Source organism: Pan paniscus, chromosome 1, assembly GCF_029289425.2.
Source record: "Pan paniscus chromosome 1, NHGRI_mPanPan1-v2.0_pri, whole genome shotgun sequence".
NCBI lineage: Eukaryota > Metazoa > Chordata > Mammalia > Primates > Hominidae > Pan > Pan paniscus.
The window spans coordinates 42,639,720-42,656,495 of NC_073249.2; the positions used below are offsets into that span (position 1 = coordinate 42,639,720).

General features: G+C 51.4%; 1 protein-coding gene across 1 annotated transcript in view; it reads right to left on the reverse strand.

The window, feature by feature from the left end:
- Positions 1-2,355: 2,355 nt before the first annotated feature.
- The window catches only part of MAPKAPK2 (MAPK activated protein kinase 2), a 49,466-nt gene continuing 35,045 nt past the window's right edge, over positions 2,356-16,776 (reverse strand). The window contains exons 2-10 of the mRNA XM_034945421.4: positions 7,769-7,908; positions 7,519-7,583; positions 7,143-7,222; positions 6,520-6,646; positions 5,860-5,935; positions 5,361-5,485; positions 4,904-4,989; positions 4,710-4,790; positions 2,356-4,052 (exon numbers count right to left, since the gene is read on the reverse strand). Coding sequence (XP_034801312.1) covers positions 3,909-4,052; positions 4,710-4,790; positions 4,904-4,989; positions 5,361-5,485; positions 5,860-5,935; positions 6,520-6,646; positions 7,143-7,222; positions 7,519-7,583; positions 7,769-7,908 — 924 coding nt within the window. The 3' untranslated portion in view covers positions 2,356-3,908. The remainder of the gene's footprint in view (positions 4,053-4,709; positions 4,791-4,903; positions 4,990-5,360; positions 5,486-5,859; positions 5,936-6,519; positions 6,647-7,142; positions 7,223-7,518; positions 7,584-7,768; positions 7,909-16,776) is intronic.

Below are 16,776 nucleotides of genomic sequence, written 5' to 3' on the forward strand. Positions count from 1 at the left end.
AAACAGCCACAGGCCTAGGACTATCACCCTCATTCTATAGCAAAGAAAACTAGACCTTCCTCAGTGGAGTGGAATCCAGCCTCATATCTCCTCTCCTCCCCGCCCCCTCTGCACTCCCTTACCAAGACGATGTCCATGGGCTTTCTTAAAGAAGCTCTAAACTTGGAAACAGGAGATCCAGGTCAGAATCCCTGACTAGCTGTGTGATGCTGGGCGAGTCCCTTTACTCCTCTGAGCTGGAGTTTCTTACAGGTAAGCTGGAAACGAGACTGACTACCTCAGAGGGTTCTGATAATGAAGAGATGGAGGGGAAGAGCCCAGCATCGGTACTTGGCAGGGGCCCAGGAGTGTCTCTATGCTCCTCTTTACATCTCACACTACTTAAGGGTGTTCAAGAAGCACACCTGCTCCTGAACCCATGCAAGCCAGCATCTGCCCTTAGGGACAAAAGTTTCCATTGCCATCCCACCCAGGCATTTAGCAGAGGTGTTAAGCTCTCCCTAGAGACAGGGACTCGCAGGGCGATGCCAGCATGGAAGATCAGGGACATGGGCATGGGGGTGAAAAGCTGTAGCAAGACCCCACTAACCATGCCAGACCCCTCCTGGCCCTTCGCCCCAGCCATTTTCCCTGAAAGCCAACCCCAGCCTGAATCCTTGCTGACCACAAAAGCATCCTCCTGAAATGGGCTGAGTCAGGGAAGGAAGCAAAACACAAGGGCCAACGTTGGGCATGAGGCCAAGAAGGCTGTGCAACGGGCCTCTGTGGCAGAATCCTGGCCCCCCAGTGATGCCCATGTCTTGGTCCCCAGACTGTGGCTATGTTCCCTTACATGGCAAAGGGGACTTTGCAGATGGGATTACGGTTAAGGGCCCTGCAATGAGGAGATTATCCTGGATTATCTGGGTGGGCTCAATCTTATCACAGCAGCTGGGTCAGAGAAGTGACCACAGAAGGATCAGAAAAATGCAAGGTTGTGGTTGAAGATGGAGAAAGGGGGTCATGACCCAAGGAATGCAGGAAGCCCCTAGAATTGATAAAGGCAAGGAAACACCCTCCAAAGAGGAATGCAGCCCTGCTGAGACCTGGACTCCAGCCAGCCTAGTGAGACCCTATCACACTCCTGACCTACAGAACAGGAATATCATAAATTTGTGTTGTTTTAAGCCATAAAATTAATATGGCAGAAGCTTTGTTAACAGGAAACTAATACAGCTTCTAAAGATAGCAGAACTCTGACAACTTCCTCTCCTTCTCTCCCTGACTCCCTCCTAGCACCCCTTATTCCTCCTTCTCGGGTTATTGCTTCTAACACCTTCATAAGTGCAGACAAAATAAGTGGATTTCTCTGAAAGCAAACCCCCATGCTGGTTTGTTTTGAGCTGTGATTTTAGAGTGATGAGTAGTGTCTCAAGGCGAGAACCAACCTCAGCAACCCACTGTCATGAAGGGGAGGTCCAGGGCCCGCTGTTCCCAGGAGCTGAGGGTGGAGACATGGTCCTTCTGGCAGCAAAGGGGACAAGCAGGTCTCTCCTCCAGCGGGGAGAGGGATCTGAGTTCCAATCCCACCATGCAACTGTGGCACATCATCCCACCTTCTCAGTCACTTTCCTCACACATAAAACAGCAATCAGCAGCCGCCCCGTACTGTCTCTTGCGGCAGCTCTGAGGGTCACATAAGAAAATGCGGGTGACACAGTGAAGGATGTGCTATTTTCCCATCTGACCCGGAGGGACTGAAATGGGGCAGGTAGCCCAGTTTCTACTTTAGGCTCTGCTGCAGGTCAAGTCATCATGTGGCCCCAGCTCTGGGCTTCAGTCTTCTCATCTGTGCACTGAGAATGGGCCACAGGAACCATGAAGTCTCTTCTAGCTCCGAGGTAGAGCCTTTGGTTTCTGCCTGACCCCTATCACCGCCTCCTGGAGAGTGCCGGTACTACACTAACCTGCTCCCCTGGTATCTTTACCAGGATTTCAACCAAATTCACCAGCACCCCCTCTTCCCTGGACCCTATACCAGCTGGCTTTCGCAGGCTAAAGGTGCCAGCACCTGGTGGTGGCTATGTAGGTCAAAGAATCATATGCCAAAAAGAGCTTGGCTCCTGATTCTGCATTTGGCAAAAGAAGATGGGCTTGAGCCCTTGCAGCCTCCCTGTCCTGCTTTAAGGATGCCCTACACACATCCTGCCCAGGTCCTCACCAATGAGGTGCTGGCTCCTGCTCGCCCAGGAGGCCCTCCGCTCCTCTCCCAGGACCCCCAACCCACACCCTCACCACCCAACAAAACCCCTCTGCACATAGAGGCGGTGGGGGGTAGGGCCTGAGCCCCAGGAAGAAAGAGAAAGAAAAACTCTCAACTATTAAATCTGTTTAGTAAAGACAATTTCGCTCATACAAAACAACAGTTTACAACAATGGAGTGCTGGACACACCATCTGAGACAAGGGAGGCGCTGCAGGCACCCAGCGCCTTACCCCATACACAAAGACGACCCTGGGCACCCCTCCACCACCTGCCCCTGAGGGAGAGGAAAGGTGAAGTATTCCTGCCACCTCTCCCTCCAAGGGAAGGGGGAGTGGGGGGCCATGGCACAGACAGCCTACCCCAGCTGCTCCTCATCTGTGCTGGGGGAGGCCCCTCCCCTCACCAGCCCCGAAGCTGAGTTGTTTGGGGTGATGGCAAATGGCTGATGGGCAAGGGGGCAAAGTCAGGACATCTTTGGTGCAAAGACTCCCCCTGACCCACCAGGCCACACAATGGAAATCTGAGGGAAGACTTCAAAAGTGGCCCTGCCTTTGCCCACAAGGGGTAGCTGGCTGATGCCCCAGAACCCAGGACAAACACAGGAAATGCAAAAGCTCTGCCAACAGAAGCTGCCCAGGCTCACCTACATGAGCTGGGCGGCGGCCCATGGAGAAATGGCTAAAAATTTAAGGAAAATAAACAAAAATGGGTTAATAATGGCAAGAAGGGGAAGTAGAGAGGTCATTCAGTAGATGAGTGCCTCAGAGGACCTAGGACCAGCACTAAGTGGGGGGAGGGGGGCCCTGGGGGCTGGGGGTCCAGTCTTCCTGATCGCTGTGCCAGTGCCCGGTCACTCCTCTCTGCCTCCCGGAACCCAGCTAATAGAGACAGGCCACAGAGGGCCTGTTTCAGAATCTGGGTGGACTTCCCAGGCACTTTGGCAGGCTCAGTATGGGCAGGGCAGACCCAAGAAGGGAGAAGGTTCCTAAGCCCCAGCAGGGCCGTCTCCCTCTGCAGCCCTGCCTGCCCCTGGCCCCTCAAATGCACGATCCCAGGCACAGATCTGCACACTCATACACACGTGTGCACACACACACACACATACACTCACTCCTATTTGTCTGGCACACTGGAGATGTCTGAGGGCTCCAAGAGAGGAAGTGCGTGGCATCCTCCTCCAAGGTGGCCTTGAGCTCCCAGAACGCCTGAGCCAGCGGGGACAACCCCAGGCTGTTGTGGAGAAACAGGGAGGGCAGATGGGACAACACAGGGACAATCCCTATGACAGTTTCCACAAATACCCTCTAACAAACCACAAGCCTTTGCAGTATCCAGAGAGGAAGGCGTCTGGTGGAGAGGAGTGGGGCAAGGACAACAAAAGAGGTTTCATAAAAACTCTAAGTCAAATTACTGATAAAATTGCAAAATGAGCACAGGTTCAAGAGCACCTTGCTCACTTCTCTCCACAGCCTCCCAACCTCCCAGCCTCTCCCACTCTGGGGTGGCCAGAACCAAGGCAGAATTCAGTCACTGATGCAGTTCCAGGCTCCAAGCAGCTGAGGAGGAGAGGAGGCAGATGTGGACAGTTCTGTCTCTTCGTTTTAAAAATATATTCCTGTAGAGAGTTATTGCTTGTCCTCCCGTGGGCAGGAGGTCGCGGTGGCTCAGTGGGCCAGAGCCGCAGCCTCCAGGGCCCGAGCTTTCTTCCGCCTCTTCAGCAGCAGAGGGTTGGATGCATCTTCAATCTTTTTTATCTTGATCTGCTCGTAGTCAACGCGCATTGTGGCCAAGGCACTGGTCATCTCCTCCTGGGGGCACAGCAGCACCAGGAAGGGTACAGAGAGAGCCAGAAGACAGGTAGGAGAGACAGCAGAAGAGAGACGTGAGAGACAGAGACAACAAGGGGGCAGGGTGAGGGCGGCAAGGGTGGGAGCAGAGAGAGAAGACGGGCTGGTTAGTGGTCCACGCTGACAACGGCAGCCTCACCCCAGCGCGGGGCAGCAGAGAGCCTGGCTATGGCACTGCTGCTGTTCCCTGAGAGCCCCCCAGTGATCCTGCAGGATAGGAGGAAGAGACTTGGGCCAGGAGTCAGGAAACCTGGGTCCGGTCTGCCCCAACCAGTCACCAGCTGCGTGACCTTGAGCAGACTGCCCCCCGCCTCTGGGCCTCAGTTTCTCTTCTGCAAAATGAGAAGATGATACCAGATGGTCTTTAAGGTCCCATTAGAGACCCAGGGAATAAAAGGATTCTAAGAAACAGCACTGAGTTTGGACAGGAACACAGAATCCTCTGCTCACAACCTGGTCAGCCAGGTGGCCTGGTTGCTGTTCTTGTCATGAAGACACCCCTGGGATGAGAGAGGCAGAATCAAGCTCTCCCCCACCAGCACGACGCCTCACACCTGGGCACTCCCCGCAAGCCGCCCACCCCACCTGGAGCCCCTCTCACCCAGTGGTGCCCCTCACCTTGACATCCTCCCACCGCTCCTTGTCCTCCTTCAGGACCCGGCTGGTGTGCAGTGGGGTTTGAGGGACCTTTGTTGATTGCTGAGAAGAGAGAAAAGGGGTCCGAGTGAAAGCCTGGGGTAGGGTCCTGGCTAAGACTCTGTCCTGTGGAATAGTCCCGTGAGACCCAAGGCTCCCCAGCCTGCCGAGCTTACCATGATCCAAGGGTGGTTCATAAACTCGGTGATGGTCATTCTCTGGGTGGGCTCTGTTTTCAGCAGATTCCGAATGAGCATCTTCACTGTGGGGTGGGACAGGGGGCAGTGACAGCTCAGGGGTCACTCTCCCTGGCCTGCTCCTTTCCCCAGTTTTCATGGGGAAACCAGGTTCAAAGAGGGGGTGCATGGAGGCAGGCTGCCGGAGCAACTGGCCCCAAGGACCATTACGGCTGTACCACTTGATAGGCCCTGCACAGCCCCACAGCCTCGGCCCTGCCTCCAGCCCTCCACACAGGCAAAATGAAGCAGGACACACCCCGCAGGCGTGGGCATAGGTGCTAACCCACAGTTACACCACGCACATGAGATGGAGGCCCATACATGTGTCTGCGTGTACACACATACACACACACACACGGGCTCTTCCCCTTGTCCTGAAAGCCTGGGTTCTTACCTTCCTCTGATACTTCTGACCATTCTGGGTTGGGAAATTCATACTGGCCCATTCGGATGCGAGTCTTCATGCCCGGAGAGATGGCAAGGCCATGGTTGGAGTAGAAGGGGGGATACCCACACAGCCTGCATCAACAGGAGGAAGGAAGTGGGAGACAGAACAGCTGTTACTTAGTGGCCCTGTACCAGGAACAGGATGAGAAACAGGCTCTTCTCCTTGTAAAGGTCACAGAGAAATCAGGGCTTATTGACACAGGCACAATATACAAAGTCAAGCCCGGGGCCCGGGAATCCAGCATAGCAAGTATCTAAGGCGCACACTTTCCAGCCCATGAGCTGGTTTACACCCGCCACTTAGCTATCGGAACTGAGAGAAGGGGCATGCAGGGGACTCCCCTGTAGAAAGGGGAATGCTAACGTCTGCCTCTTCCTCTTGTCCTGGAGAAGTACAGGCCGCCCTGACTCCCTGCCCCACCCAGCCCCCTCCCCAGCACACTCACAGGATGTACATGATGACACCCAGGGACCACATGTCACAGGACTTGTCGTACTTCTCTGGACCCAGCACTTCTGGAGCTGCAAATCAAAGGTCAACATGGGTGGGCCGGCCCTCAGAACCCTGTGATCCACTCAGTTTTTCTGTGAAAGATGCTCCCCATCCCAACCTTTCAGCATGAGGTGGCAGCAGTTGGGGCACAGAAGGAAGAGCCAAAGCCCAGCCCAGGGACTGGAACAGAACATCCTCCTCCATGAGGAACCTGGAACTAGGATCTTAAGATTCTAAAAATCCTGAACTGCAGGAGACTTTCAGACCCATGCTGTTCATTTAATTTCACAGATGCTCTGAACATGCTTTGAAAGCTTCTTCCATGCCAATCAGCTGTGGCTCCAGAACAAGACCTGAGTCCAGACTCCACGGAGAATCTGATGGAAACCATGGCTCTTCTCAGAAAGATCCCAGCAGATCCTTTCCTACAATTCCTCAACTGTAGCTTCGCTCTGACAAGCCCTACTTCTCAGCAGGTCCCAGCAGAACCAGCACCAGAAGGGGCCATACAGACACAACTCTCCTAGGATTTGCGGCCCCCCAGATAGCCAAGAGGAGGGGCTGAGAAAAGTTCTGGGAAAAACCTAGGTCCCTGGGCCCCCTGTGGACTTACCCACATAGTATGGTGTATAACAAGGAGTGGTCAAAGAGTTGTGGCTGGTGGTTTCCTTGGCAAAGCCAAAGTCAGTGAGTTTCAGGATGGCGTTGGGCCTTTTGGAGGTGTATAAGAGATTCTCAGGCTACAGAAAGAGAGACAGAAAAATAGCAACCCTGCTGGACCTGGGAGGGGCTATCAGAAACGAAAAGGATCCTGGTTCCTCCCTTCCTCTACTCATCCAGCAACCATTTGCCTATCCTGGGCACTGCCCACTACGAGGAGTGGCAGCTCTCTATGGGCAGGTGCCTGCCTCTGCAGGGTTTCCAGAGTGCCTGGAGATAACAGACTGACACACAGAACCCGCAGTAAACACCACAGGAACAGAGAAACCAAGAGTGTGACTGGAGGGTTCTGCCTGAGGAGAACCACAGGGCTGAGTGGGGCCAGAGAATGCTTCACTACTGGGTTTAGGGGTTTGCCCATGGGCAGAGAGGGCAAGGCCCTACAAGGCAGAGAATGGCATGCTCAGGAACCAGGCAGCAAGGATGCAGGGTGGCCTGGCAACCATCTCTGGGGTGGCCACGGCCCCTTTGTTGCCCCCCACAGCACTCGGGCTCAGGGTTATGAACAGCTGGCACCTTGACATCCCGATGGGCAATGTTGATTGAATGCAGATACTGGATGGCCTCACCAATGCTCTTCATGATTTCGGATGCTTCTGTAGAGGGGAGGGAAGAGTGAGTGGGAAAGAAAGTCACAAAGACACATCATTAGGCTTGAAAACCCAGTGCACCGGGTCCCACCTCTGTGCAGCCTGAGGCTCCCCACAGCCACCACCCACCCCAGAAACAAAGCCACCAGGAGCTGCCCTGGTCAGCTGAGGCACCCCTTGCAGCATGCTGGAGGGGGCAGCAGCCTCAGCACCCTTCCCCAAGAGCAGGCACTGCAAAGGCCCCCTTCAGACCCCCACTGCCCTGCCTGCCTGCACGTGCTCCCACAACAGACCCTTTCTACCTCTTTCTGTGAATGCCTGGTCTCCTCGATCCTGGATTCGGCTAAAGAGTTCTCCACCGTCCAAACTGAAATGAAGCCACAGTGAGATCCAGAGAACACAACAGCCCGCCGCCACTCTCCACTGCCCCCCAAAAAATCAAGTGTTTACATTCCAGGCTTCAGGCCCATCCCTGGGCTGTCCTCAGAGGGCAAGGTGCCTGAGTGAGGAGTGGGAACAGGCTGGGCCGGGACTAGAACAGTGGCTGCTTACCATTCCATGACAATCAGCAGGCACTTCCTCCCTGCGTACAGATTCTCGTACACATCCACGATCCGTACAATGTGCGGGCACTGGGAGGCCCGCCAGTGCAGCTCCACCTCCCTGCGGGCCTTGGGGCAGTCCTGAAGCATCTGCAGGCCAAACAGCTTTCTGAGTAACTGCGCTGTCACATGGGCCTGCTCTAAGCCCCTGGCCCGCATGCCCTGACATCGCCACCGACATACCACAAACCCCCCACTCCTGCTGGCCCCCCACTACCAGCCCCCTTGGCACATTTCCTGAGGCCTCTGCAGTTCCTTATCTGCTCTATATGAAATCTCACGATGACTCTCTTGGGGCCTTGACAGCTACACTGAGATCAGCCCTCAGGCCATTCGGTCCAGCTTAGACCTGTCTCCAGCTTAGGCCATAAAGTCTACTGTGGAAGGCAGGCAGCACTCAGGTACTGGGAAGCAGGGGGTGAAGGGGCTTCGGGGAGAAAGGCAGACTGAGAAAAACCAATACAGTATTGGAAAGGGGGCTAGAGAGAAGAGAGACTCCAGAGTCCATAGGAAAAGGCCCCTCAGCAATTACTCAGACCCAGCACAACAAATCCAGAGCAACATTCTCTCTACCTCTGTAGTTGACTTCAACCTGGCAACAGATGGCCTTGGAAGTCAGCCGGATGCCAGTATGAATCCAGTTATTACTAGATTTCCAAGCTTGAGCAAGTTACTTAACTCGTCGAACCTCACTGACGCCCCTTCTTCTCCCTGGACCAGTTGGCTAGGGGTATTAAAGGAGGCTGGCTTCTCACCAGCCTCAGGGGTTCAATCTTGACCTGTCTAAGCCAGTCTCATTAATTCCAGTCCCTTTGCTAGTGACTGGCTTGGGAACAAGCCTACAACTCAACTGGCCAAGAGCCTTGTAAGAAATCTGCTGCCGGGCACGGTGGCTCGTGCCTGTAATCCCAGCACTTTGGGAGGCCGAGGCAGGCAGATCACGAGGTCAGGAGATCAAGACCATCCTGGCTAACATGGTGAAACCCCGTCCCTACTAACAATACAAAAAAAATTAGCCAGGCGTGGTGGCAGGCGCCTGTAGCCCCAACTACTCAGGAGGCTGAGGCAGGAGAATGGCGTGAACCCTGAGAGGTGGAGCTTGCAGCGAGCCGAGATCACGCCACTGCACTCCAGCCTGGGCAACAGAGCAAGACTCCATCTCAAAAAAAAAAGAAATCTGCTAAGAGGTTTCTTAAAGAGAGCACAAGAAACCTACATCATCTCTCCTGCATATGGCACCTGGGACCATGACAGTCACATTATTACCAGTAAGGGGGGGCCTAAGAGGATAAACCAATGCACTGAGGAAGGCAACCAGGAGAAATGGCAATCACCTGGATCCTCGCTGCCATCACCATGGATCCCTCAGTACTTCTTTTTGACAAGATAATAAACTCTTCTTACTGTTTAAGCTGCTTTTCATGAAATTGTCTATTGCTTGGAGCCGAAAGCATCCTGATCTACCCTTCCTTTGTAAAGTGGGGATGGATAATGGCTTCTGTTTCACAGATTTGTTGTGAGGATTAAATGAAATATTTCCACAAAGCACCTCACAGAGTATCTGACATGCACTCACTAATAGCTGTCATTTTTATCACCAATTGTCTAAGTGCAAGCGCAGGTGCCAAAATAATTAAGACAAGGACACTCACAGATTTAGCATCTTCATGGGAAGTCAAGATGAGCCCTACACAGTCCACACTCCAACTGCTTTGGACATTCAGAGGGCTGGGCTGTCCAAGAGACATGCTGGGAAGGAAATGGACAGGCAGAGGGAAGGCATGCAGGCAGAGGGAAACGTGGGAAGCAGGTGCTGACTGACCGAGATGGAGTGGAGCTGGGGTGATACAGCAGGGAGGCCTAAGAACCTGCTGGAAAGTGTCTGAAGCTTGCAAATAAGATCAGATGGCCATGATGGAGCCAGCTTGCAGAGGGAAGGGAAGGGCAAACGAGCATTTCCAACAAGAATGCTGGCATACATTTATGCTATGGCCCATGATATGTTGGGTTTTTCCTAACTGTACATTTGCCATTTTACAGGATGGGGAAGCTGAGGCTCAGAGAAGTAGCATGCCCAAGGCTAAGTTTCTGAGAAAAGGCAGAGCCAAGGTTGGAATCCAGGCCTGGTAGACTCCAAAGACCAAGTCTTTCCACCACACCACCCAGCTTTTAGAGGAGGCTGGAAGCCAAGATTTCTCAGACTGACTTTGCAGAGGCAATTCCCCAAACAGGTGACTAGAAGGAATCAATGACTAGATAACTTGGTCTCTCCCATGGAGTAACAGGTGGCCGGAGCCAATAGTTGCAGGAGGCAAGGTTCCCAGGAGGTCACACTGCCACCTTGTGGCCATATGAGGACACCGCATGGGTCTTGAGTTCTGCCACTTTCAACATCATTAGGGTTTGTTTGTTTGTTTGTTTCTGAGACAGAGTCTCGCTCTGTTGCCCAGGCTGGAGTGCAGTGGCACAATCTTGGCTCACTGTAACCTCCGCCTCCCGGGTTCAAACAATTCTCCCACTTCAGCCTCCTGAGTAGCTGGGATTACAGGTGTGAGCCACCACGTCTGGCTAATTTTTTGGTATTTTTAGTAGAGACCGGGTTTCGCCATGTTGGCCAGGCTGGTCTCGAACTCCTGGTCTCAAGTGATACCCCACCTTGGCCTCCCAATGTGCTGGGATTACAGGTGTGAGCCACCATGCCCAGCCTTCAACTTCATTCATTTGGATGTACCAGGAAAAAAGTTTACTTTCCCATGCTCTAAGGGGAGCAAGAGAAGGCACTGGCCAATTTCCTTTGTATATAATTCAATCCAGCAAGCATTTACTGAGCTCCTACTATGGGCCATGCATTGCACTGAATGTCAAAACCAAATAGAGCAGTCCTGATCTGGAAAAGCCTAGGCTAGTGGGGGGCAGAAGAAGATATGAGGGGATACACAGAAAATCCTTAAAATCCAGTGAGATTACATGCTGTAAGAGTGCTAAATTCAAAGGGTTCAGGAGGAACAAGGTTTCCAGAGCAGCCAAGCAGAAAGAACCTCGATCGCCCCCTACAGGCACACAGGAACTGGAGCCCAGAGGAGAAGAATCAAAGTTGTCAGATTTACTCAGAAGCAATGCCTGGTTGTAGAGTTACAATCAGGGAAGACTTGGCCCAGTCTGAAATTTGTCAATTTCTTCTTGCACAGCCTCACAGAGAGGTCTACCTTTCAGAGCCTGTGCCACATGCATTTAGGAGCGATGATACCTGCCTAGCCTCCCCCTCATATAAACATTATGAGCATCTAATGAAATAATACCTCTAAAAGTGCTTTATTATCAGAAAGGCATTCATCACTGTCAACCAGTACCATTAATGCCACAGTACAGGGGGGTTCCTCCGTCACCACTGAGTTGAGCTTGGAGCATGTGGATGTAACCAGCACAAGTTATCACCAAGATTGTAGGCTGGGTTTCTGTCTTCAGCCCAGTGACGACCACCAGGACATCTGCCAACCAGAGCTGTGCTAAGTGAGGATGCACCAAGATCCAAATCTAAATGCATGCTCCTTAGCACCCCCTGAATTCCAAGCGCTCACTGCAACTTCCGCACTTTCTGCCCTAAACACATTAGGAGTGCGTGGCACAAGGCAAAGGAGAGTTTGTGCAAGAAGGGCTAGGTTCACATCACACTTCCAGACTTGCACAAACTCTCTACCCATTAGAGGAGACGGATGTAGCACAGTGAACCTAGGCTTTGCAATCGCATGCATTTTGAATCCCAGTTCTGCACTTCCTAGCTTGTGTCACGCAAGCCCACCTATCTTTCTGGAAACGGTTTCCTCATCTGTAAAATTAGATTCAACTTCGTGAAATAATATCCTTGAAGGTGCTTCAGAAACTCTATATAGGGTAGTTTTCACTTTGAAAAAATTTACCGTTTTGCATATTTATGCCTTATCTGCCCAACCTAACTGAGTTTCTAATGGGCAAGATCTAATTTGATTTCTGTTTACTCCCTCCCCTCTTCCTTCCCCCACCTAGTGGTTAGGAACTTCTGAGCTAACACCCCCTCATTCTGTTGCTTCTTCTCCCTACTAAACTCTCTCCCCCAGTGACTGAGGGTGAGCTGTCCTTTCCATCCTGAAATAAATTGGAAAAGGTAGTATTTTAAATTTCTTAGAGAAACTTAGCAAGAATTTCCCATGAAAACTGGTCATTGCACATCCTGCATTTGTATTCCAGAACTTAAATTAAATTTAACAAAAAAAAAAAAAAAAAAAAAAAGACTGGTCATTGACATCCATCCAGGCACATGTTTATCAGAAATCCCTGACTGGATAGGAAAATCAACCCAAGCAATGAAAGCCCTTCAGATGGGCAAGGCAGGCTGGCTGATGTCCTGGGGGCACAGCCCTGAAGTGCCAAAGTGGCTCTGTGGACAAGTGTGGAGCGCAGAAGGCCTGGAGAGAGGAAACCAAGAATGTGCTAATCTGGAGTACAGGGCTAAGTAAAGAACAGCAGGGGAGGTGGCCTGCACTCCAAGCCAAAGAAGAGACAGGGAAGGAAAGCAGCACTCCTAGGGCACTGCCAGAGGCCACCAGCAGAGCGAGGCGGCAGGTCCACCCAGAAGCCAAGGCCCCCGCTCCTTGGGCATGGGCATGGCCATGGGCAGTGAAGGCCAACAGGCCCTGAACCATGCTCTGAGTACTGGAGACTAGAAGAAGGAAGGGTCTTCCCACTAAAAAGCCACAGATCATTAGTCAAGGAATGCCTGGAGGAATTGTGAAATATTTTAAGCCCAAACTAAGCCCCGGTCCAACACTGTGACTCACCTCAGCCCCACACAGTTTGTGCCTGAAATTCTCTTACATGTAGAAAAGGTTAATGATTGCGTGTGCTCAGCTGCAACGCAACAGGCAAGGCCCCCTGCCAACTGTGGCAGGGGCAGGGGGCCAAGCCACAGAGCCCATTGCCTGGGAAGGAAGCTCTAGGACAGCGGCAGTGAGGGAGCTGCGGGAGCTGCCTAAATACAGTCCCATGCCTCTCTGTCTCTTCTAGAACCTGAGGGGAAGAAGGACAGGACCCCTCCCCCTATTCAAGGTATGCATGGTTCCCCTCATCTCCTCCTGCGAGTCTGCCATTGTGGAGCCACATGGAAAGACTCAGGAGTGGTCAGCATTAGAAGCCTGGCTAAGCCAGAGGACAGGAAAGCAGCCGGCACCCAGGGCCTGATGTGCCACTCGTCAGCAAGGTGGACATGAAGACAAGACTGGGAAGGAGCAGGCCCCAGGCCCTCAGGAGGACCCCCTTCACAAGCGCCACTGCTCACTAGCTATGTGAACTGGGAAAAGTTTCCAACCCCTTTGTGCCTTGGTTCCCTTATCCATTAATAGGACAGTAATAGTCCCCACCTCATGGGCTTGCTATACGAGATGAGTTAATAGATGTGCATGATGTAAATAACTAAGAATAACGCTTGGCACGTAATAAGTACTGCATCCGTGTTTGCTATTATTATTCTGCTCCCCACTCCCCATGTGTTGGAGTCCCACTGGGGTGGGCAACTGGGATTCCATTACACCCATTTCAATGAAGGTGTTATTAATAGCTCTGGGCACTGGACAGACGGGGGACCCCAGGACACGGGGAGGAAAGCAGGCTGTGGCATCCCAGCCCTGTACACTCCCTCACTACACCACCTAAGCTGGGCGCATGTAATGAGAGAAGGAAGACATCCCTCCCCAAGACAGACTCTGATTCAGCGCCAAGAGCGATGCAAAAGGCTGATTCTGGCACCAAGTGTGTTGTGGGTGTGTGGTGCGGTATGTGTTGTCAAACAAGACCTCCTCTTCACTCCCAGGAGGCAGCTGGGGGTCGGGGGAAAGCCACGTGTGTCATACACTAACCCATCGTGCCTCCAGGCCAGGGCCTCCCACTCTGGTTCCTGGACCACCGGCGCCTCTGCTGCACCACATGGAGGGTGGCTGGCCTGGGTGCTCTGAGGGGTGTAAAGGAAAGAGGACTCGGGAGGGCAGCTGCTGCAGGTGAGCCTCAGCAACCTCTTAGCAAGGTGCTGGAGCAGGCTGCAGGCCGAGGGGGGGCTGGCAGTGCTCTGTGCTAAATGGCTGCTAAGTACTGTTGGCCCTTGAACAACCCAGGTTTGAACTGCGTGGATCCATTTATACAGGGATTTTCTTCCACTTCTGCCAGCCCTGCAGCAGCAAGACCAACCCTTCCTCTTCCTCCTCCTCTTCCTCAGCCTACTCAAAGTGATTTTCTTAACGATGCTTATTTTCTTTAGCTTATTTTATTCAAGAATAAAGATATAATACATGTAACAGACAAAATATGTGTTAATCAACTATGTAATCAGTAAGGCTTCGGGTCAACAGTAGGCTATTATTTAATAGTAGTTCTAGGGGAATCAAAAGTTTTCTTTTGTTTCTTTGTTTTGTTTGTTTTTGTTTTTGTTTTTGTTTTTGAGACGGAGTCTCGCCCTGTTGGCCCGGCTGGAGTGCAGTGGCACGATCTCCGCTCACTGCAAGCTCCGCCTCCCGGGTTCACGCCATTCTCCTGCCTCAGCCTCCCGAGTAGCTGGGACCACAGGTGCCCACCACCACGCCTGGCTAATTTTTTCTATTTTTAGTAGGGACGGGGTTTCACCGTGTTAGCCAGGATGGTCTCGATCTCCTGACCTCGTGATCCGCCCACCTCGGCCTCCCAAAGTGCTGGGATTACAGGCATGAGCCACCATGCCTGGCCTTTTTATTTTATTTTATTTTATTTTATTTTTGAAATAGAGTTTCACTCTCATTACCCAGGCTGGAGTGCAATGGTGCGATCTCGGCTCACCGCAATCTCCACCTCCCGGGTTCAAGTGATTCTCCTGCCTCTGCCTCCCGAGTAGCTGGGATTACAGGCGTGTGCCACCATGCCCGGCTAATTTTGTATTTTTAGTAGAGACAGGGTTTCTCCATGTTGGTCACGCTGGTCTCGAACTCCTAATCTCAGGTGATCTGCCCAACTCAGATCAAAAGTTTTATGTGAATTGACTGCTCAGGGGTCAGTGCCCCAACCCTTGCACTGTTCAAGGGTCCACTGTGCTTCAAATGGGTCATCTCACCCACTTCACCCCCACCCTGGGAGGAAACATCCTATTTTATAAATGAGAAAACTCACTGAGTCATTAGTTCACGACCTTTTGGCCAGTTGTCCCTGGCAGGGCTGGAGTTTGAACCCTGCTCTGGCTGCTCCTAAAGCCTCCTTTCCACCACCCCACAGTAAGGCAGAGTTCAAAATCTGCCCAAGACTGTCCACAACAGCAACAGCCAGAAATGGAGGCTGAAAATGCCTTAAAGTGCAAACCCTTTGATGTTAAAATTCTACTTTTAGAATTTCATCCTCAGGTATTAATCATAGACATATCTTTAAGAAAATACACATCTCAAGAGTTATTTACCTTTACTAGAAATAGCTAACAAACTTATTAGTCTACTTTGCGTTGCTATTAAGAAATACCTGAGACTGGGTAATCTGTAAATAAAAGATATAACTGGCTTATAGTTCTGCAGCTGGTACAAGCTTGGCACTAGTATCTGCTTTTAGTGAGGCCTCAGGAAGCTTACAATCATGGTGGAAGGTGAAGGGGGAGCAGGGATGTCACATGGCAAGAGCAGGAGCAACAGGGGCGGGGTGCCACCCACTTTTAAACAACCAGATCTCCTAAGAACTCACTATCTTAAGAACAGCACCAAGCCATTCACGAGGGACCTACCCCCATGGCCCAAACACCTCCCACCAGGCCCCACCTCCCACACTGGGGATTACACTTCAACATGAGATTTGGAAGAAACAAACATCCAAACTATATCACAAACTTAAGGCCCAGAGATAAGTAACAGAGGTTGTTTTATGTAAAAGTGAGTTTAGCTACACAATCTACAGCCACTAAAATGGTGTTTCAGATGAATATTAAATGGGGAAATGTGGATTCCTGAGTGTCTACTAGATTCTCAGGTATCATCACTGTCATTGTCTAGAATACTATCCTATTTTTTCTTCTGCATCCCAAATCCCAATGTGTACTTTCTTTAAATTTCATTATCAAAACATGTCTGATGGTAAGTGAAAGTTACAAACCCTTATGTACAGCATAAACTCAGTGCTATATGGATATTTATCGGATCTGTATATAAAAAAAATAAAGGCATAGGGGCTGGCCATAGTGGCTCACATCTATAACCCCAGCACTTTGGGAGGCCAAGGCGGGCAGATTACTTGAAGTCAGAAGTTCATGACCAGCGTGGCCAACATGCTGAAAGCCTGTCTCTATCAAAAAATACAAAAAAATTAGCCAGGCATGGTGGCACGCACCTGTAAGCAATCCCAGCTACTTGGGAGGCTGAGGTGGGAAAATCACTTGAACCCAGGAAGCGGAGGTTGTAGGGAGCCTGCACTCCAGCATGGGCAACAGAGTGAGACTCTGTCTCAAAAACAAAACAAAACAAAACAAAACAAAACAAAAACAATAAAGGCATTAAGACTCAATGAGTTGTTAATGGTAATGATCTCTGAAAGACAGAATCACAGATTTAATTTCCTTTATTATGTCTGTATTTTCTAGGTGATTTACAATTAGTCTATGTTACTTTTTAAAGAGACAAGCTTAGCTCTCTGAATTTTAGTCAGAGGGCAGCCATCCACGCCTCAGGCCCTATGGCCATGGAGCATATCTCTGGGGCTTCCGGAAACTCTGCCAGGTGGAAGATCTGGAGCCAGAGAGGGACACAGGAGGAGACACATGAGCACTTGATCCCATCCTAACAGAATGGATCACTCAGTGAAACCCCGGAGTGCCTAGCATGTGCCACGCACTGGTTTAGAGGATGCCAAGGGTATAACAGAGAACATGACAAATAAGCCCCATGACCGCCACAGAACTTAACATTTTAGTGCAGGAGGTACACCAAAAACAAG